Source organism: Megalops cyprinoides, chromosome 19 (assembly GCF_013368585.1).
Source record: "Megalops cyprinoides isolate fMegCyp1 chromosome 19, fMegCyp1.pri, whole genome shotgun sequence".
In the NCBI taxonomy this organism is placed as follows: Eukaryota; Metazoa; Chordata; class Actinopteri; order Elopiformes; family Megalopidae; genus Megalops; species Megalops cyprinoides.
Window position 1 is genome coordinate 6,598,989 of NC_050601.1, and position 21,342 is coordinate 6,620,330.

A 21,342-nucleotide genomic window follows, 5' to 3' on the forward strand; every position below is an offset into this window, starting at 1 on the left:
TACAGGGATACATGCTCCAACTTCAGCAGATGCTCTTCTGTATGTTGTGGCAGATAGCCTGTCCTCACAACATCGTGAAACGGAGAAACAGACATGGTGATGAGTCCGAGTGACAGCGAAGGAGAGGGGGCAGACGTGGTGGCGCGCAAAGATCTCACGGAGGGGTGAGAGAAAAACAGACCGAGAATTATGGAGGCAAAAAGACCTTGTTATTTTAACAGAGAGAGAGAGAGAGAGAGAGAGAGAGAGAGAGAGACAGTGGGTGGGAGATGGAGCAGGGGAGGGAGCGAGGTCTATCTGGAGATAAACAGAACAGAGCGAGATTTACGTGCGGTGCTTAACACGCTGTTCAAACCGCCGTCGCTTTCGCTGACAGGCCCCTTGGCAGAGGGAGTGCGTAGCTGATTCAGGGAAGGCTGAGCGGGGAGCGCCGCGGTCGCCATGGAGCGGTGCGGCGAGGACACGGCGCCGCGTGAACTTTGGCCCACCCCCCCGTCCGGCTCGTGGTTTCTCTGAGAAAACCAGGGTGCGTCTCCCACACTGGCTCCACACCTGGAACCCGTACAGCTCCATCACTCCAGCCAGCTGAACTCAGCCCGGAGTACGAGTAAATGGCTTCGGTATACAGAAACGCCACCGCAAAAAAATAAATGCACTATCGAAGAAACCCAACCCAAAAGTACGGGTTCAGCAAATATTTGGGGGGGGGGGGGGGGGCATTACACTCCCCTTAAGTCTCCCCTCAGTGGCAAACAAAACAGTAATATCATGTAGGACTGCACAAGAAAAGATCTGTGCAAAAAATGAATCTTTAGCAGCCCTTCATATCCTCCATTTCTAGATATCCTGTGTGCCAAGAAGGTGAGGTCCCAACATGTATCCAGCTGTCTGATGAGCTGATGGGTGAACCATAGCATTTTGTCTTGGAGAATGTTTTTCTAAAACAGCACCTCTTGTACAGAAATTGTGAATTACCTATAAGGCTTGGCTTTAAGGCCATACATACAGCCAATACAAGCCTACAGCTTACAGCATTTAGTACATAAATACATGGAACATGCACATTAATACTGCGTGCACTTAAGGGCATTTTACTGTCAACCTTACATCCCAGCGTTACATATAAACATCAGGCTCGCTCCAAATTCAGCAGAGAACTGAGAAATCTGCTTAAAGGGGAGGTCAAATTGTCCACCCACTCAATCTCCAAACATCAAACAAGGCTGGGGGGGGGGCGTGAGGGGGATTGTGGTCGAGATAGGAGGGGTTGTTGGTTGTGCTCACAGTCACTGTGTGTTTTAAAGCCTGCAGCTCTTGATTACGAGGGCGGGCCAGCTGGGGTTTCACTCGCTGTGTCCCAAGTAAATCTCGGCAAGACTTCTTCCTTGCTGAGTGAGCGACTGTTATTCCTTGACCCTGGGGGTCATTAGGTCAAATCAACACAGCCTCCAGACGGCACGACCCCAGTCAGCACCTCTGTGCTCACTGCTGTCCACGATCTCTCATTGGCTCCTCATCCATCTCTTCCCTGGTTGATTGACAGGTGAGATACTACATGAGCAGGACTTTCTGTCTCTGTTCCCTCTGCCTGTGTGCTTCTCCCTGGTCTCTGTGAGACCTCTGACCAACTCGTGCATTTAAGTGCACTCACCTTCACTGGGAAAACCTATTAGTAGGTACACAATGGAGTAGCATCAGTGTCTGAACATGCATACACTCAAACATGTGCACACATACACACACACACACACACACATACAGCCATACGCATGCAGACAGGCACATATGCAAATGGCCACGCACCCACACACACCCATACCCACACACACACACACACACACACCTTGATATCAAGTGTGATATCAAGACCTGATTCTCCATTAACTGTCATACCACCGTTAAGACCTGATCTCAAAAGGTAATAGAAAATCTCAATGGTTTGTGGAGCACCAGCCCAAATGTTTTCCGTGGGTCACCAGTTCACTCATACTTTTGATTTGGAAAAGTTTTTTTGAGGCGTTTGTGATCTCCTCCCCACCTTTGCTGAGGAGTGGGAATTATGAATCACGTAATCTCCCGTTCCCTCTCATGTGGGGAACTCCAAACAGAAGGAGAGGAACTCACTCCCCTTCCCCACTGGCAGACGCTGGTCTTCCGCCATTTCAAATTGGGACGCTAATGTTGCAACAGCATGTGGCTCCTCTTCCTCTTCCTCATTGGCTCACTTCAGTGGCTGAAGTGTTCTGTCTGCTTCAAAGCACCAAATGGAAGCTAGCATTTTGTGCTAATTGGTATGACATAATCACAGGTATTGCTTTTACATATTAACATCATGTGACTTAGATTTGCATTTAATCAAAAGCATTTAACCTACCCTTTTAAAACAAATCAATGAATAAAATAACCCATTGAAAAAAGGTTAATATTTTAAATTTTGTGGTTTTGTCACCTCCTTAAGTATAAAAGTAACAAATAGAGTTGAGGTTTTTTGTCAAAATACATCACGCGTGCTTTAATCCAAGTCTCTCAGATGGTGCCGTCTCCACCTCTTTCTCACCTGCCTAATAACAGCCCTCATGCCCTGCATCAAACTCTATTTCACCGTTTCCCAGAGCTCCTATCTTTTCTCTCAAAACCCCTGCCCCCTTGGTTTAACTTTAGTGTGCTGTTGTTACCTTCACCGCCCCTTTCTACCTGCGGTATCCTCCTAATCTTTTACACTCCATCCATCTCTCAGTTGCTGTTCGCAGCCCCTGATCGTGGCTTCACTTCCCTCCTTCACGTGACCTCTCCAGCAGCTTCTGCCGTTTTTCTCCCCATACCCCCACCCCACCTCACCCACAATGCTCTTTTCACTCTGCAAACACCTCACGCCTCTGCGTCTTTCGTTCTCCCCCACATCCCCTTTCCAGCCTGTTCCTCCTCCTCTCTCTTTATCTCTCTATCGCTCTCTTTCTCCGTCTCTCCCTCGCTCTCTATCTCTATCTCTGCAGCCCTCTCTAAACCTCTCCCTCTGTCTCTCTCCCCCTTCCCCGTCAGCCGTAATCACAGGACCAGGGCCAATGTCACTGATGTCAGAATTTACATATTTAAGACGTCAGTTGGGAAAAGTTCGCTTTCATACACAGCTGCTGCCGCCTGGCACAAGCTACCAGCTGCACTTAACGCCACTGAGTCCAAGAACACGTTCAAATTGTCATTTAGAAGGTGGTTGATGTCCTATCTCACCAGATAAAAATTATAGTATAACTGTAATTTTTAGTTGGGAATCTCTTGTATACAACATTACATCCTTATATGGAAGGATTTTTGGTTGCCTCTCTTGCATGTCCCCAGTGGACCACAGTGGAAAAAAGTCTTCACTTGACTTTGATTTTATCCTTGTTTGTTTTTAATGGATGTGCTGTGGCTCTATGTACTTACTCTGTTACAATTCCTCCCAGTGGGGCTATTTGTATATGACTTCTGGGACTATGACTGTATATGACATTCAGATAAATGACTCTTACTATATGTTCTATTCTTTCTCCTTCTGCCCCCCCCCTCCACCCAACTTCATGTCTTTGCTGGGTGAGACTAATCTCCATCCAGTCAGCAGGTAGGTATTCCAGCAGTATTGGGAGATATGGCGTGTGTAATCTGGATATAATTCTATCCTCCTCTCTCCTTTCAGTTCACCCCGTCACTACACCCTCCTCATTCTCAGAATGAACTCATTCCTCTGTTATTTTGGCCCTCATTAGACACTCATTAAACATGAGCAGTGTATGGAACTCTGGTCTGTCTACAGGGGCCCTTGGGTGACCCCAAACATTTTATTTAGAGATATATGCTAGTGTTAATTGAGTATTCATTTCTGCTGTTTTCATTTCTGATGTTTTAGCATTGCAGCTTTCTTTGCATTAATTTCAGTTTTCTTTAGTTTGGTGCTAGTGCTGCTTTTTCCCTGCAATGTAACTAGTGCTGGCAGATTGCATGTAGCATGTTAGGAACAGAATGTCCTCATGACAGAAGTGATTAAGGATGGCACAGAACTACAGCAGACAGTCCTGCAGACGGACACAGGGATGCTGAAGAATGATCATAATTCCTGAGCCTGGGAACTCTCTTTAAGAGTGTGTGGAGCCTGGGAGTGTCGCTCCTGCGGCTCCTCTGACCCCCGCTCCCCCCCTCACTGGTGGTGCTTGCCGCTGTAGAAAGGTGCCTGGCAGCCCGGGCTGCCCCCTTCTCCCAGCCTCTCTCTCCCAGGCTGGGAACAATGGCACTCGAGGAGTGACTCAGGGCTGGTGGAATGCGGGTGTTGTTGGGCAGTGTATCAGAGCCAGTCTGGAATGTGGATCAAGGAGGGAGGAAAAAAAAAAGGTCATCACTTATTTACAATGTCAAGTCAAGGTCATTTTCTTAATAAGAAAAAAAGGGCAAAATGCGTTGTTTGGCGGGCATTTGACTCGATGTCTATGCGTTCGCCCGTGTGTGTGTGTCTGTCTGTATATCAGGATATCGATGTGTTTTGAACGCAGCGGACAGGAAGGAGTACCTAGGGACGGGATGAGAACACAGGAAGTCCGCACGGCGCGCCTGGAATTCCAGCATTGTCCCACCACGCAGACACACGCCACCGCGGAAAGCGGCCAACACGTTCCCCCGACACGAAAACGCAGGCAGAGCACGGGGCACGCAGACACCCTAGCGCACACACTGACACTGACACTGTCAGCGTGTCAAAAAAAAAAATGCCAGGCAGACCGATGCTTGGATAAACATCAATAAACGATCTGAGAGTCAGGCCGCAGGACTACAGGCGGGCAGATATAACCGTTGCGGTAGGTGGGCGACCTGCAGAGAGCTGCGGTGTGCGAGGGAACTGAGATAAATGTGATAACACACGGAGACAGACACAGATTACTTCACCAACACATAAATCACACAGTAACTGGACTGCGCACACACACACTCACACACACACACACACACACAGGCACGGCATGTGTTTTAACTTCAGCCTCTACCAAGCGTTCCTTTTCTCTCCCCTCTCCCTTGCCCAGTTTAACTCAGCTGCCTGTTGGCTGTTGCCAAAGCGATTGAGACACAATGTCTGCATTTCTTTTTCAGGCCGGCTTTCTCTACAGCGCTGCCTATCCAGCCCTGCGTGTTGTTTTATTGATGAAAGTAAGAAATCGGCATATTTATCTCCCCATTCCCAAATGCCTCACCCCACAGCTGCCTTGTGCTGTGCTTCAACTGCAAATGAGCTTTATTGCAGCGCCAGAGTGGGTAAAGTAGCCACAAAAGCAGCTACTTTTGTTCTCACTGTAGGAATATTGCGGGACTTAGCTGTATGAGAAATTGACTTTGGTTCCAATCTAGTTATTGTTTGCATTGTGTCTATGAAAAAACAGGAATGAGACTGGGTTTGTGTTCAGACTTGGGTACGCCATGGATTCTGTGCTGATTGAATGAATGAGCAGGGTCCCAGTCCACCCCATGGTGACTGCACCCTCCATATCTGTAAGAGTTCAAAACTATAATGCCTATATTTAATCAACATTCTTTCAATCCAGCATGTTCTTAATTTTGATGTACAATTAAATGTGAGTGTTAGTCTTTACCCTGGCACTACCCTATGGAGTAGACAAGGCCATCATCACTTCATACCAAGACATCTCTGCCTGCAAACTGTGGTTGTCTGGTCGTTCCTTACCTTTGTAGGTGGTGTATCCAAAACTCCCCATTTTCACTGGGCTCCCAGGAGATTCTGAGGATGGGCCTTTTTCAGGGGACTGAATGAGATTGGGACACTGAGAGCAACAAGCAACAAGGAGCCCACTGATTTCTCCTCTTGGTGTACCCGCATGTGACATTTTAGCACCATTACCACAACATGAGAGAGCCTAGTCACATGTTGGGAACGTTGCAACAATGTTGTGGGAATGTCACTTTAGTCTCCATTGTCAGCCAATGGAGACATGAGGAGCTCTCACTGCTGTATCCTCATTGGGTGTGAAATTCTAAGGTAAGAGATGGTTTGCCACTGTGTGTGTGGGTGTGTGTCTGTGTGTTGGTTGGGGGGGGGGGGGGTGGTCATAAAGACAGGCAATAAATCCTGTAGTGTCCACAGTACACCAGCTGGTTTCTTCCATACCAGATGTTAACACATAAAGGGGGATATTGAAACAGAAATACTGCACACACACAGACATGCATGGGCACACCGTGTGTGCAGTGCAAAGTACACACAGAAAAACATGCACTACATGTATGTTACAGAGAGACACTTAGGTACTGTTGGAAGAATTGCACTCTGTCTGGGCTCTGGTCTGAACAACGATAGCTCCACAGGCTTTATACATATGCACAAACAGACACAGACACACACACACACACACACACACACACACACACCTACATACTTTACATATACAGACACATGCACACACTTACTTGTACAGGCATGCACACACTGAAATACACATATACATGTGTAGACACACACATTCAAACGCTCATTCACACAGACATGCACATACACACAATGGTATACATATATACATGCGCAGACACACACATGCATGCACATATACTTTATACATTGTATGATGATTACATTATTTCACAATACCGCCTGTTTCATTAAATTAATACATTTATTTTCAGTAGCACTTACAATTTTATTTTTCATAGCTGGCCTGTATTTCACTCTGACAGACAGAAATCCTGCACATATGACATGATACAAGAGCTGATTGTGGTGTGGGAGATCTCTGGCACTTGTGAGATGGTCCCGAAATTGAAAGATGAGATTACACTGTGAAAGGCAAACAGTTACTGGCCTTTCGGAGATACGAAACCTATCATTCTGAAACTTTTTCTGAGAAATAGCACCACCTTTTGGTCAATTCCTTCTTTTCAACTGGATATCTCAGCATTGACTCGCTTCCGATTGCTGACAACAAACAGACATTGTAAATTAGCCACAGTATTCAAAATTACTACATCTTTATCTATTTTCCTAGCATTTGAAATGTTTACAGCACTGAGAAACTGGCCTTTGAATTTATATCTGAAGTATAAAAAAACCACATATAAAAGACAACAGTAATTCAGGAAGAACAGATAAAAGAACAGATAATTTTTCAATTAGGAGCTAAACAATCCAGGCAAAAGGCAAAATTCAGTTTGATGCAGTTACCAGCAATACATACAGTGAATGGCCTATTAATAGGAACAATATTTGTGGTTGCTGATACAGACTTCTGTATACAAGAAAAAGGTCTGGGCTATGTTTATGATGTGTCATAACACATAAAAAGTGAAAATTCAGGTTCCATGAGCTGAAGTTCTGTGGCTGTGTGCTCCTGGCCCCCGTCTCTGTGCTAGCCCTTCTCTGCATATGCCCAGCGGAGACGGCAGCACCTCCAGTATATATGCCAGCTCTTCCCATACTCTCATACTCTCTCAAACTCTCTCATACTCTCTCTCACTCACCCTCTCTCTCTCTCTCTCACTCTTTCTCTCTCGCTCTCTCTTTCATCCCTGAGTTTTTGATTCAGTTTTTGCTCTTGTTTAAATCTTGTTTAAAAAAGACGCTCTGCAAGGTTCACTCCCACGCCATTGGCATGTACAGGTCTCTGAGGCATAAGAACCGTAGACAGACAGGGCTGTGCCCAAAGCTTGTGGGGGAGGGGAGGGGGGGGGGGGGGTTCTGCTTGGCTCTGCAGTTCAACATGTCCCACGTTTCAGCCAACAGGGTTAAGGTGTGCAAAACGGTTCCGACAGTCTGACGTAGTCGCTGACCTCGCGCCGTTCCCCTCCCCCCCCCCCCTTGCCCTTCAGCATGACCGTGGTGGTGGAGGGGTACGCCGTGTCCCAGTCTACAGCCTCAGGATCCGGGAGGAGGCCGCTCTCAGGAGCACCCTGGAGCAGCACCGTGGGGATGGGGAGTGGGCCGGCGGTGTAGGCCGGGGGGTCACAGTCCGGGAGTTCTGTGACTGGCTCCGGCCGGGGGTCTCCTTTCACACTGCGGGGGTCACCTACGTACCCGTTCTGCCGTGTATCACGCTCCTGGGACGACATGCGGGCTGAGGCCTCAGACAGGCCGCATGGAGACTCGGGCAGCTCCACATACGCTGCGTTAATCTGAGAGGGGGAGGGGGAGATGACCTGGGAGAAAGAAGAGGAAGAACCGAAGGGGTTGTCTTCTATATGGCCGTCAGCCTTGCCGCACTGAGTCAGCGAACACGTGGAGCAGAAAATGTACGGGCCGCTGAAGCTCAGACAGGATTCTTTAGCTTGCGCCACACACAATGAGTCAGAGTGGTCCAGTCCTTCGGGCTGGAAGGCAGCGTCCCTCCCCTGCTTGGCCATGCATTGGAACGGTCCGTTGTCACTGACGATGGTCAGTCCCATTGGGTGGCAACAGTCTTCTGAGAAACTGAGAGGAAAAGAGGGTCCCCATAAACCCCAATATTTAGCCAACACGTCTGCAACAGACTTGCAAGAGTACTGGTAATGTTCACTCATCATGAAGCAGCTACTTATTAGTATTTTATTCATTTATGAATTTCTACACTGCTTATGTCCATTTTTCATCAATTTGTACAGCTAGATATTTGAAGCAATATTATTAAATACCTGAAAGGTACAATCGCAGTGCCCCACCTGGGACTGAAACCTGTAACCATGCTGTGAAAGGCTGAAGTTCACTGCCACCAGCTCCCTAACCTTCCCCTCACAGCTTGATGACAAATAACCAAAACATACATATGCAACAAAGATCTATCTGATGAAAATTTCAAATCAGTGAAGATAATTTTTTCGGTTCACTGACCCCACTCTCAATATTGCAGTAAAAAAAAAAAATCAGTTTTTACTGCTCATGAGGGCTGTTAGCAGTCTGTGTGCGGTGCCTGTTGCTGAATTGGTTTTAAGGGCTACCTCCACACTGCCCACACAACCAGGCAAAAATGAACGTTTTTTCAACGCCCAGCACCCTACCATTGCAGCTGGTCTTTGTCCAGCACTTGCACGCTGCAGATGCGGGTCTTCTCATCCTCCTTTTGGAGAGTAGGCCGCGAGTTTGGGGATCTCTGTAGGCACATCCACAACATTAGCACTGCTGCTGAATTCATCCTCTTTCCGAGACGAGTTCATAAAGAACCAGGACAAACAGTGGTGGAAAGACAAACATCATAAAGGACAAGAGACAAATGAGTGGACGGAGAGATGGATGGATGAACTGACGCAAAATGAAAGAGAAAGGGGGGTAGGAAAGGGGGAGGGCTAAAGAAGGTGGCAGATAGCAGCCCAAATCATTTGACCTGTAGTCCCCACAGGCCCTCAACACACAGTAAACTAGGATTAGCTGCAACATACAGCATGTGGCATTCAGACACATGGGTGAAAACCTGTTCTTCAGATCACTGTGCTCTTTTAACATCTAATATCAAAACACCCCAGGAAGAGAGGAGCTGTACTGAGCTGACTGTAAAGCACACAGCCACCCATTATAGTCTGAATCTGAAGGACAGTGACCACTAATGCAGGAGAACTTCAGAAAGATTTCTAGTTCGTTCATGTACTACATACCATGCATTCCATTTTAGTGCACTGTTTTTTGGTGTATTTCTATGCTTCAGAAGTATTAATCGTCCATTCATCCGTTCTGCCGAGTCTCTCTCTGTCTTCAAGCAACATGCGAAGACACAGCTCTTCCCACTTACCTGAGCACCTGAAACACTAACCCCCAAAGGAATTTCTCTTGTCTCAAAACTGTGCCCTACTAAACCATAAGATAAAATGAAACGTAATCTAATGGTTTAACGCACTTGTTAGCTCTACCAGCTAGCTTGTACCTGATTGAGCTAAGAGAGTAAGAAAGAGAGAAATAGAGAGGCGGTGGGGTGGGGTGTGGGGATGCAGGTGATGAACAGAGACACTTCAGAGGTGGGGAAAGTCCGAGAAGATAAAACAAGGGGGATGGAAGGAGAGCAAGAAGGAGGGAGAGCGAAAATAAGGTAAAAGGTCACCTTCATGATTTCTTCAAGTACTTTGCTCTTCAGGGGAGACGGGACAGACACCTGCCACAGTACGATCCTCCTGAACATGAAATAAACACAAAGAACCAAACCAGGATGTTAAATAAGTGCAACTACATTCACAGCTGCCTTGCTTTAAGCTCACTATGAGGAGGGCAAAATCATATCAATGACAGAGGCCCGTTACCTGTGACAGGCTGGCAAGGCAATGTATAGGCCGATGAAGACTATGGCAACAAGCACACTGATGAAGATGTAAATGATAGTAGTCATAGACCAGGAAGCTGTGGACACAGAGAGAGAGAGAGAAAGACAGAACATGACACAGAATTATCATTGTTGTCATTGCTGTTATTGTTAGTACGTTCTCTATAAGTGTAGCATCACAAAATGTCTTTTGCCTCTGTCTTGTTGAGAATTCACATCAATGATTTATCAGTAAAAATTATAATGGCTCTAAAGCTCCTCATAACCATTCAGTGAATAATTAAAGGAGTAATTTACTTGTAAACTCAGTTGAGAGCGATAGAAACAAATGAAGCCTTGGGACCTAGTCAGCATGACATGTATTATTAATGGAGTTGTGGTTCAAATATGAATTTCTTTTAGCAGGGATATGAATCTGGACCATTAATGGTTGGTTCTCTTTCTTCCTCGCTCAACTTTCATTTCAACAACTCATTGCTCTTTCTTCTTATTTCTTCAACTGCTTATGACGGAAACTGAGAATGAGCCTCCCCCACCTGTCAGAAGTTGTCTTTGATAAGATGATTAAAATTTACCATGCTGTGAGCACAACCCTCATTCAGGTCAGGAGAAGTTATGAAATGCCACTGGGACAGGTAACCTAACGAAACGACCCTGGTGTCAGTACTTCCACGTGATGACCTGCTTGTACTGTTTCTGTCTTCCTGTCTGTCAGTGTGGGTGTGTCTTTCGTTTGTTTTTTTTTTTTGTTTTTTTTGCATGCATGTGCTTTTGTTTTTGTTCACCCCATTGTCCCACCTCCTGTCCCGCCTATCTGCCCTGCTGCCACACCCACCACCTGAAGCCCATCCTGCACACCTGTTCCCTGTTATCTCATCATCAGTCTGTGTATACATACCCCTCTATCTTCTCTGTTTCTCTGCTAGTTTGTCACAGTGTATTTTATTGTTTTGGTCCTGCCTGTTTATGTTCTGCTTGCTCTGGTTTTTGACTTTCTGCCTGTTTTTTTTGGTTGTGATTTTGGAACTTGCCTTGTGTTTTTGGATTTTCTGCCTGTGGATTCTCTGGTTTTGACTTGGACTGTTTTATTACTACTGATTTTGGATTTTCTTCAAATAAAAACCTGGTTTGTCATCCTGGTCTGCGCCCGGGTCCTTCCCCCTGAAAACCTGACACCTGGGACATACAGTCTGATGGCAACCAATGGCAACCACTGCGGTGTAGTATAGTGGTAAGGAAAACGACTCGTAACTAAAGGGTTGCTGGTTTGATTCCCTGATGGGGCAGTGCTACTGTACCTTTGGGCAAGGTACTTGACCCACAACTGCCTCCTAAATATCCAGCTGTATAAACAGATAATGTAAAAACTGCAACCTTTGTATGTCGCTCTGGATAAGAGCGCCTACTAAGTGCCAATATGTAAAATAAATGTAAACCAGCATGCTGAATGTCAGGGAGGTAAGTTTCCTCAGCTCAATGCGTAACACTCTGCTGGCATTTCGGGACACAAATTGTCCTTGTTCTGGGTTGTTGATTTGCTGCTTATCTTATTTATATTCATGATGCCAACGCTGGTTTAATTGAGTGGGATGAGGATGGATGATGTGTTTTTCGAAGACACTGGCAACCACAGAGGTGAATGAAATATCAGCCTGGCAGCTCTCCCTGGGCTAATTCAAAGGCATGCTTGCTCTCAAAATGTTGCGCTGTACTAGACACCTTGTGACTGATCCCACGTGTCGCTCTACAAAAAGAACACTTTCTGCTTGGATTAAAAAAAAAAAATCCTGTCCACTATGAACATTTGGTAAGAGGCGTATAAGAGTTAAGGAAGTGTGAGGTGAATAGAGAGGCTAACTGAATGTGAGACGATTCTTATGACGTACTGACAATGGCAGTTTGGTATTGCACTGGGGAGTGAGTCTACATCTTGCACAACACACTACTGTCCTGGCAGTGGTTTGAAAAAAAATTGCTCTACCCTGACAGAATCTAAAAAAAATAACATGCTAAATTACCTAAGTATGTGTAAATTGCAGATATCTTAAATGTAAACACATCTCATTTATATATGAATTCATATTCACTAAATATACAAGTAATGTACATTATTTCAACTTTCCACTTCCACTATACTCTTTTCTGGCTTGGAACATATTTTACAATGATGAAAACAATTTTACTGCCATTTTATTTGAGATGAAAGTCTAAATTAAATTAACTAATGCGGCTGCCAAAGCAGCCAACAGGACAGTGGTACATGGTAAGTGCAGATTATCTTGTCCCTGGTGCTGGAGTCTTGTGATTCTGATTTTTTACACATCTTTACAAAACTGAATCACAAGATTCAGATTTTAAGTAAAATACTGTATTGGGCTCAAACTGGGGCTTAAACCCAAGACCCTCTGGCCCATAGTCCAGGTGACCTAGATGAGATCAAAAGCAGGGGAGGTATTACCTGGGGGTGTGTTCCACTCCACCTGCGGCGTACACTCTGATGGAGGCCCAGAATGATGGTTGTACCCACTGTCGGGGGCGATCAGGGTTCGAACCTGGGCTTTGTAGCGTGTGGAGGGGAGCAGAGCGCTACCGTGGATCACAAATGAGCGCTCCCCTTTGGATAAGTTATGAAACTTGACATTTTCCTGCACAGAAGAGTGAGAGCCAGAACTGAGCATGAACAGGTAGTTCTTTTAAAGAAAGGCCCAGAGGGTTATACTGTGGATGAATGGGAAGATGTCATAATTATGTTAATCAGACTGCTACAGAGACAGTAACAAGTACACCTGGATTAAAGCAACAGTATGCAGTAAGGCTCAAAGATGGACTGAAGGACAGACAGACGGATGTGCTATATCTCACCTGGTTGTCATCACTCCAGTAGCACACCTGGTAGAAGACCGGAACAATTTCTTCCTTTGAGGATGTGGTCCAGGTCAGCAGCCAATCCTGACCTTTCTCTTTCACCTGCACGCCATCTGGAGGAGATGGCTCAACTGCAGAGGGAAGGAAATGGTTGCCTGAATACAGTTTTTGCCAGGCACTCTTGTGAAAATTCAGAGAGCATCAACGCTGTCATGAAAAACATGTCAACATAAAACGAGAAGATTGTAATGCTACAATCTGGACACTGAGTGGCAGCACTGATATATTTTTAACTGGGAAAATGAAAGTGTTAATGTTGGCTTTCATGGACAAGATAGGGGACCTGTCCTGCTTTAGTCTGGAGCTCCATTACTCAAAATCAGAAGCTGCAGGGGGACCTCTTTCTTTTAATAGTTTATAAACCTGGCCATTGGAGTGTCTGTAGTTTTAAGTCCACAAAACATTTTTCTCTATAATTTTGTGGAATGTTAATAAGCACCTGCTTATTAACATTTGTTCATTTGACACTTTCTCCCAAAGTGAATCAAGAAAGTAAATTTCTACACCTCAGTTTTACCTTTTTATTATTATTAGTACCTTTTTAGTATTAACACTGAGAAACCCACAGTTTCCTGGCACCTGAACCAGCCTCAAATCAGAAAAGTGCTCTGACCACAGAACCACATAGGCAACCGACGCAATGAGTGAAAGTGAAAGAGTGTGACGCAGAAAGACAGAGAGATGGGGGAGGCGAGAGACAAGACGCTCACCGTGGTCACGGGCAAGGATCACCTTGGTGTTGTACGCGGGTACGAGCTTCACCTCGGGCTCCGCCCATGAGCTCGAGACAGAGAAAGAACAGCTGAACCTCAGCACTGGGTCATCAGAAGTGGGACTGCTCACAACCTTACTGCACCACTGGCTTCTGAGGGAGTGAGACAGAGAGCGGGAGGGATAGAGGAAGAGAGAGGGGGAGAGAGTGGGAGGGATATAGAGAGGAACAGAGAGGGATATGGAGGCGAGAGGAAGGAGAACACAGGAAAAGAGCAATGGGTATTTCAGAGAATGAGAGGGGGAATAAAGAGAGATATTGAAGAGGAGCAGCAGAGGGTGGAAGGAGATTGAGGCAGGGAAGCATTAGAGATGGGAGGTCAGATGGCCTGAGAGAGATAAAGACACATACATCTATAGTCTCTCAAGCATACACAACCCTCCTCCCACCCTCTTTCCCTCCCTCTCTCTCTCTGGCAGGCGGACTTACTGACGGTTCTTGTCTGTTACGTAGGAGAGGTTGTAAGTGATGAACTGGGCCAGGTCTCTCTTTACCTCCCAGCTACAGCTCACTTCTGTTTCTCCATCAAACACGCACTGTAGATTAGAGGGCCCAGACACTGGCGCTGCCGAAAGAAGGGAGGGAGAAGGAGAAAGGGTGAGGGGGAGAGGGAGAGAGACGGAGGTAGCAAGGGGTGGAAGGAGTGAAAGCGATAGTAAGGCGTGTAGGGAGCATAACGGGGTGAGCCGGAGGGAGGTGGGCAGAGCAAGATGGAGAGACCACAATGAAGACAAAGAAAAAAGGAAAGTCGGGGAGGGAGGAAATGGGGCAGAAAAACAGAGCATGTGACAGACGGCGAAAATAGAGTGAAGATAGAAGGCGAGAAAGAGGTCAATTAAAATTGATGACATGCAATGTTTTATTTGGCAATAAAACATTGCATTTGTCTGCCCTGTAATCCTGGTGATGAAACCATATTTCATAAGTAAAGGGTGCAATGGAATACTGCCAGAACTCACCATTCTCAGTCTGCCACTCCACTAGAGGGCTCCACTCACTCCAGAGCCCCTTTTCTTTTCTCGCCCTCACCCTGGCCTGATATCTGCAGCCAGGTACCAGAGACTCAGCCTCAATCTTTAATTCCAACCCTGACGTGGTTTTTTCCTGCAGAGACAAAAAGAATTAGACACAAGAGCAGTGACTGACTGGCCAAGGGAAGATGTATAATCTCGTCTTTGTAACCAATGACACATTCTGTGGTTATCCTAAAAATCACTACAAAATTATTCAGAAAATTTTTAATGCTTTTAACCCTTTATGGAGCCCTGTTCTTCTAATCTCTAATTAAGCCACGTTGGGCTTGTCTCACCACGACATCATCTGAAATCATGCAGGAGCAGTGAAGTAAGACAAGTGCAATCCTCCCATGCACTTACAAGCAGCCAACAGCTAACCACCCCAATCCTTGAAAGCCACTCGTTTCAATGTTATTTAGCCTACCCTCTATGTGTCAAGTCTACACACTGTCAGTATTCATGTTCTTGTTTTATTTTAATAGCTTCTCATTATCTATGTGAAAATCTAAATGTATATGACAGTAAGAATGCGGGGAACCTGACACAGAACAGGATTTGCTTTATCGCCTCTGTGGGCAAAATGATACTCTTCATTTGAGTCACGTTTCATTGCTTCCCGAGGCAAAGTTTGATGGGGAAATTGCTAGGGTTATTTTACCATCCAGTCTTGACCAAGCCTTCTGTAGTTCACTTGATAGTTGATCTCTGTGCAGTTTGACTGAGGGGGGTACGGGTTCTGCCAGGTTAACACCCGGCCACCTCCCTCCACGGCTCGCTCTGATAGGTTCTGAGGGGGACGCACTCTCACTGCAATGACCAATCAAAACAGTGACTTAAGATCATCTTGTGTACTTTTAACTAAAGACCTTACAATAAAACAATGAAATCATCACAGACACATTTATGTGTGCTGTACCACAGAGAATTGTTTTAGGTATGAGTCTACTACTAGCTCTCAACAGCTAGCTTGTACCTTGTCTGGCCAACAAATGAAACTTGGTCATGCAGCACTTCTAATTTATTGTGGATAAAAGTGTCTGCTAAATGAGTAAATGTAAATCTACTATGTATTTGGTGCTGGTTCTGCACTTGTTGCCACAAATGCTCTGAAAAAATGACCCTCGTTAAGGACACTTGCCTGGTCATTAGGCAATGATTATTAAGAGAGTACTTTTTCCACTGAACTTTGTGGAGAATTCAACAGACACGGGGGTTTCAGTAGAAGTGGAGTGCATTTTTAACGGATCAACAAAGGCGCCGTTTTACTGACCGTGCTCACTCAGGTTGAGTTTTTTGTAGAAGGGAGGAGGGCAGGGGGTCTTGAAAAAAAAGGTGTCGATGATTGCGAGCGCAAACACCGTGGTATTATATCGGCAGTGGACGAGGCGACCATCCGCCTGCTTTACTGGTTGGCCATATGGGACGCACAGGGATTCCTTTTGCCTGGAAGTGCATGGGTGAGGGAGGGAAGAACATGCATACAGTAGCATTTCATTATGCAGTTTTACATTTACATTTGTTCATTTGGCAGACGCTTTTATCCAAAGCGACTTACATAGGTTACAGTTCTTTACAATGTTATCCATTTATACAGCTGAGGCAATTGTGGGTTAAGTACCTTGCCCAAGGGTACAACTGCAGTGTCCCAGCGGGGATCGAACTGGCAACCGAGTCCTGCTCCTTAACCATTGTGGTACACAGCTCTGATGTCATTTATCGCGGCCTCTCTCCCCATGTCTCTCTGCTTCTGGTCTGCCTCTTCCTTCCCCTTCACGCATATCCATTCGGGCAAGCAGCATAGCATAGCGGTAAGGAGGAGGGCTCGTAACCGAAAGGTTGGTGGTTTGATTTCCCCCGCTGGGGCAATGCTGTAGCACCCTTAGGCAAGGTACTTAACCCAGAATTGCCTCAGTAAATTTCCGGCTGTTTTAAATGGATAGAACTGTAACCTGCGCAAGTCACTCTGGGTAGGAGCGTCTGCTAAATAACGATAATGTAATGTAAGAATATCCCTCAAACTGTTTACAGCCTCTGTTGACTGATGTCATCCACAGAGCCGGGGATATCAGCACTTTCCTCTGACTTTCGGCCAATATATAATAAGCCCTCCGCCTCCCCCAAACTGATAAACCTTCACTCCCTCCCCACCCCTTATCATGAACATTTATACTTCCCTCATGCATGACCGTCCCTCCTACCCATCTCATAACCTTTAAAATCCTTCCTATTTAAAATCCTTTCTCCCCCCACCATTTCACCTCCACTTTATTGCTGTCGCTTCATCCATAAATCCATAACCCTCACTCTCTTCCCCAATCCTGTTCTCTCTATGTCCCCAGTCTAGAATTTTCTCTCTCTTCCTATCATACCAACTACCCCTTCACCAATCCCTCTTTCCACACTCACCGATCGTCCCAGTGATAGAGAGAAAGCCGGGCTTCTGCAGGCCTCTCTCCGCTCTCTATCCAGCTGCAGCGTATGTGGGACTTGTAGTCATTGATGCACTGCAGGGACTCCAAAATGGGGGACGCTGGGTATGGAGAAAGAGAGGTGGAGTGACAGACACACTAAGTGAACCTCAGTGGCAGCGCTCTCTCATTATTCTGCTATGAGAACACTTTAATGCTGTGTAGGGTCTAGTTTGTTATCACCCTTACTGTAATTTGTGCTGGTGCTGTGGGCTGTGCAGATCTCAGCGTCTGAAGCAAGGGCCAGGAGAGGGAGGGCGGCCACAAAGAGTGCCCAAGGGAGAGGCATCCTTCCTGGTTAGAAAGAGGAGCGCAAACCAGGAAGACGGAGTTCCTCCAAGCGTTGCAGCTCAGAAGGTGTGCATGCAACCTGTAAGAAGAAGGGAAATAGATTCAAGGCTGTGCACCCACCCAGGCCTGGCGCCAAAGGAGTACAAGTGTAATCCACTGGGTAGCACCAAAAGTCATAAATACTATGCAGACATCGGAATATAAGGAGATAGCTGGGGGTGCACTGAGGGCCGTCTGAGGGTACAATGCACCCCTAAGCACCCTCCTAGTGCAGGGCCTGCACCCACCTCCTTTCCCCCAGGCACTGGCCAAGAGTGTTTGGGAAGAGTTCAGCCATGGCTGAGTTTAGGCTCAATGGCAGTATATCACAGCTGTTTTCCTGCTTAAATAGTAAAACCAAGAGCACACCGAGGGAACATGTATTCTTAAGTTTTACAGAAGCCATGCCCTCTCCTGGGAGAGACACAAAGATGATCCTTAATGAGCCATAAGATGATAGTAGAGTTAACGTACTTCACATATAAAAACTGTGGCTGATTCCTGAGTCAGTGATATTGAATGATTAAATCTTGTTTTTTTTTTCTTTCAGAAATACACCTGCTTGTTGCACCAGTGTTTTTTTTTTTTTTTTTTTTTGTCATACCATCACAACATCTTAACTTGAACAAAAAAGTATGATTTGTCTTGAAAACTGGGAATAGTCTTATTAAAAGCGGACAGACGTTTGAATTACATTCGACGTGGCTTGGCATTAAACATAGTCTTGATAAACTACGCTGAGACGGGGGCCACGGTATTAACTTTGCGTAGAACCTAAATGTGAAATGTACGAGGTGAAATGTGTCTCGGTTCAAACAGGATGACATGTAAGTATAAGGTGTAAGGTTTTGTGCATATTTTCATGTTAACGGGATAGGTTCCAGCATAAACAAGCGAATTAAATAGTTAACTAGCTCTAGTTCTAGCTCTTTTACCATATCCCCAGTACGGTCATGCAAGGGGATACGGGCTCACAAAGGCAGATATGAACACAATAACTATATAATAACTGTATCTTTCTTTGAACACAGTCGGGTAAAAGTCTCTGAGATAACAATCAGTCCAAGTAGTGTTTTCAGCAGCTGCAGCGTATGTGCGTGTGTGGTAGCTAGAACCGTTTCAGAACTGTGAAGTCATAGACCGCAGTAAAGTTATCTTGGTATTTGATATTGTTGGGGGATCGCGATAAGCATATTCTTGTCTCCTAAACGGCTGCACGTAGAAACGTCTAACCACTGTCTTTTAGGACGCTGTAAAATCATAATATGCTTTTAACGGTTCTGCGAGGTATCTATTGTAGCTACTGACCTAGAGTGTAAGCTATAATTCACTAGCCTACAGCAAAGCAAAGTCCAAAAAATAACCGTAGATACTTCTGAGCAATTAAAACATCTTCAAATGTATGTATCGCGCTAAATCGACGATGACAAGGAGGTGCAGTGTGCAAAGAATGAATACAGATGATTTGGAATAAAAGCTGCGAGATTTAAAAAATCCTGAAAAGTCTGTGTAAAAATGGAATAAAGTTGAAATAAAAATGCCTTTTTGCATTGGGGCTGAACACTAGTTCTGGTCCAGATGGACAATAACACAACCAAGGCTTTTCACGCAAATAATAATACTAATGAATAACACTAATGACCTAATGAAGATGATGTATTACTGGTCATGTGAAACCTAGCAGTTTGTGGGACTGAAACATATTCGAAAAAACGCACTTTGTAGCCTACATGGAAGCCAAATACAGGTGCTGGTCAAGGTGCGACTGAATAAATGGATAAATAAATATCCAGATACGTAAATGGATGTAAAAATTCTTAGATGTATAATTCGATTAGGGCAATGGCGTCTGTTAACCAAATGTAACGTTGAGGCGCTGGAAGGGCATGTTTAGGCCTATATATAAGGTTTAAGCATACTGACATACACACAATATTTTGTTTCTTCAGTAGACTGGTGGACTGCGTTTACCACGCTTACTGGAAAGAGAGTGCACTGACGCTCAGGGTGACTACCAGGAATCAATCGAGGGGATTTCCACTTTTAAATATTCAAAGAACGAGAAGAGGAAAGGAGGTCCCTTGTAGAACTGGAGGAAAGAAAGGACTGAAGGGAAAACAAACACCAGAGAGTCCTGGATGCTGTCCCATCTCTCCAATGTCGTATTAACATAAAGCTCAAACGCACTCATTCCCAGAGCAAAAACCTTTAACTGCACAAACACCAAGTAAAAACTACCCCCAGACTAAATGATAATTTCATTTACACAATTAACATTTTAAGGGAGTATTAGGCTACGATACCATGCCCATTGAACGAGAGTAATAAGTTTTGAAACTGAATAATAAAATACTGTACTTTGAAACTGTAAAAAACTTCACAAAATAATACTTTATAATTTTAATATGTATACACATAGCAATGTATATATGGGAGATAACTAAAATAACTAAATAAAGAATTCAAAACAAGTGTCATCGCGATCGGTGAGCACTTACCCACGCAATATGCGTTTTAGTCGTCTTCGTCTCACTTCTAGAGTCTCATAATTTATGTCTGACTCCTGCGTAAGACCCGTTTAATTGTGTCTGTTTTCGGTCATAAAGCCTTTCTCTTTTGATACCGCTGTTGTCTACGTAACATAAACGGCACGATTCGCCACTGAGAGGGTGCGTACGCGTCTGTACAGTTCTGTGCGCGTTACCCTGGAAGAAGTCATGTCAACACTACCGCTTCCTCTTGTGATGTGTAGTGAAGCATGACATGGTCTTTTCCCGTCTGCTTCTTACAGAGATAATAATCATCAGCTCAGAATAAAGCAATGGCTCAAAAAGTTGGTACAGACTGCAATATAGGCTAAAGTTAATGAATTAATCTATAAATCCATTTGCACAGCACTGCGTTTTTGTTGGGATGGGTTTCTAAGGGTTGTGTTGCTGATTAATCTGTGAAATGTTGTCAATCTTGCACTAAAATTGTTATACTAGAAATCTTATCATATAATAAAAAATCTGCTGTTTTATTTGTGTGCAAATGGAGATGTTATTCATCCGCCCTCTGCTTAGGCTTCGTGATTTTTTTAAAATATCGGGAATTCTGATATCAACAAAAGAATACTGCAGTGTTAGTTCTATATGTTTTTAATTTCTTGTAAGAAATTCTTGTGAACGTTTCATAGGTTTCGAATCGTGGTATAGGACATTGATGCTGTTTCCTGTTGTCCCATTTGAGCAATGTACAGGTACTTGGTGAAACTTCAATTGATGTCCTTTTTGGCCACTAGAGTAATTAAATGTCCATATATAGTGTACAGTGTATCTGTGAGGAAACTGCCAGTGGAGAAACAAAAGGGTAGTGTGATCGGTAGTAGATAATGCATTTTTGTCTGAAAAAAAACGGAAACGGGGGTTGTTTTTCGTCTGAAGTCTGTGTTGTGAAATGTAACATGCTGTGATACGCAATGCACTTTGCGGGTGTTGCAGATGACTCAGAGTCTGCTCAACTGGGCTCGTTTTTCTTTGGAATAAGTGAATAGTTCGAGAAGATGAGACTGCCCTGGGTAGATAGGTGTGTCGCTGAAATGCTCAGCG

The 21,342-nt window shown here is 44.9% G+C and overlaps 1 protein-coding gene across 1 annotated transcript; it reads right to left on the reverse strand.

Annotated features, from left to right (window-relative positions):
• Window positions 1–7,749: 7,749 nt before the first annotated feature.
• Window positions 7,750–20,426, reverse strand: csf2rb (colony stimulating factor 2 receptor subunit beta). The gene is made up of 14 exons (XM_036552806.1): window positions 20,251–20,426; window positions 17,612–17,792; window positions 17,361–17,484; window positions 16,225–16,397; window positions 15,613–15,761; window positions 14,898–15,042; window positions 14,368–14,503; window positions 13,877–14,031; window positions 13,104–13,237; window positions 12,700–12,886; window positions 10,222–10,318; window positions 10,026–10,095; window positions 8,995–9,086; window positions 7,750–8,431 (listed from the first exon to the last, which is right to left on the reverse strand). Exons 2-14 carry the CDS (start codon window positions 17,709–17,711, stop codon window positions 7,750–7,752), a joined length of 2,244 nt encoding a protein of 747 aa, XP_036408699.1. The 5' UTR covers window positions 17,712–17,792; window positions 20,251–20,426.
• Window positions 20,427–21,342: the final 916 nt, after the last annotated feature.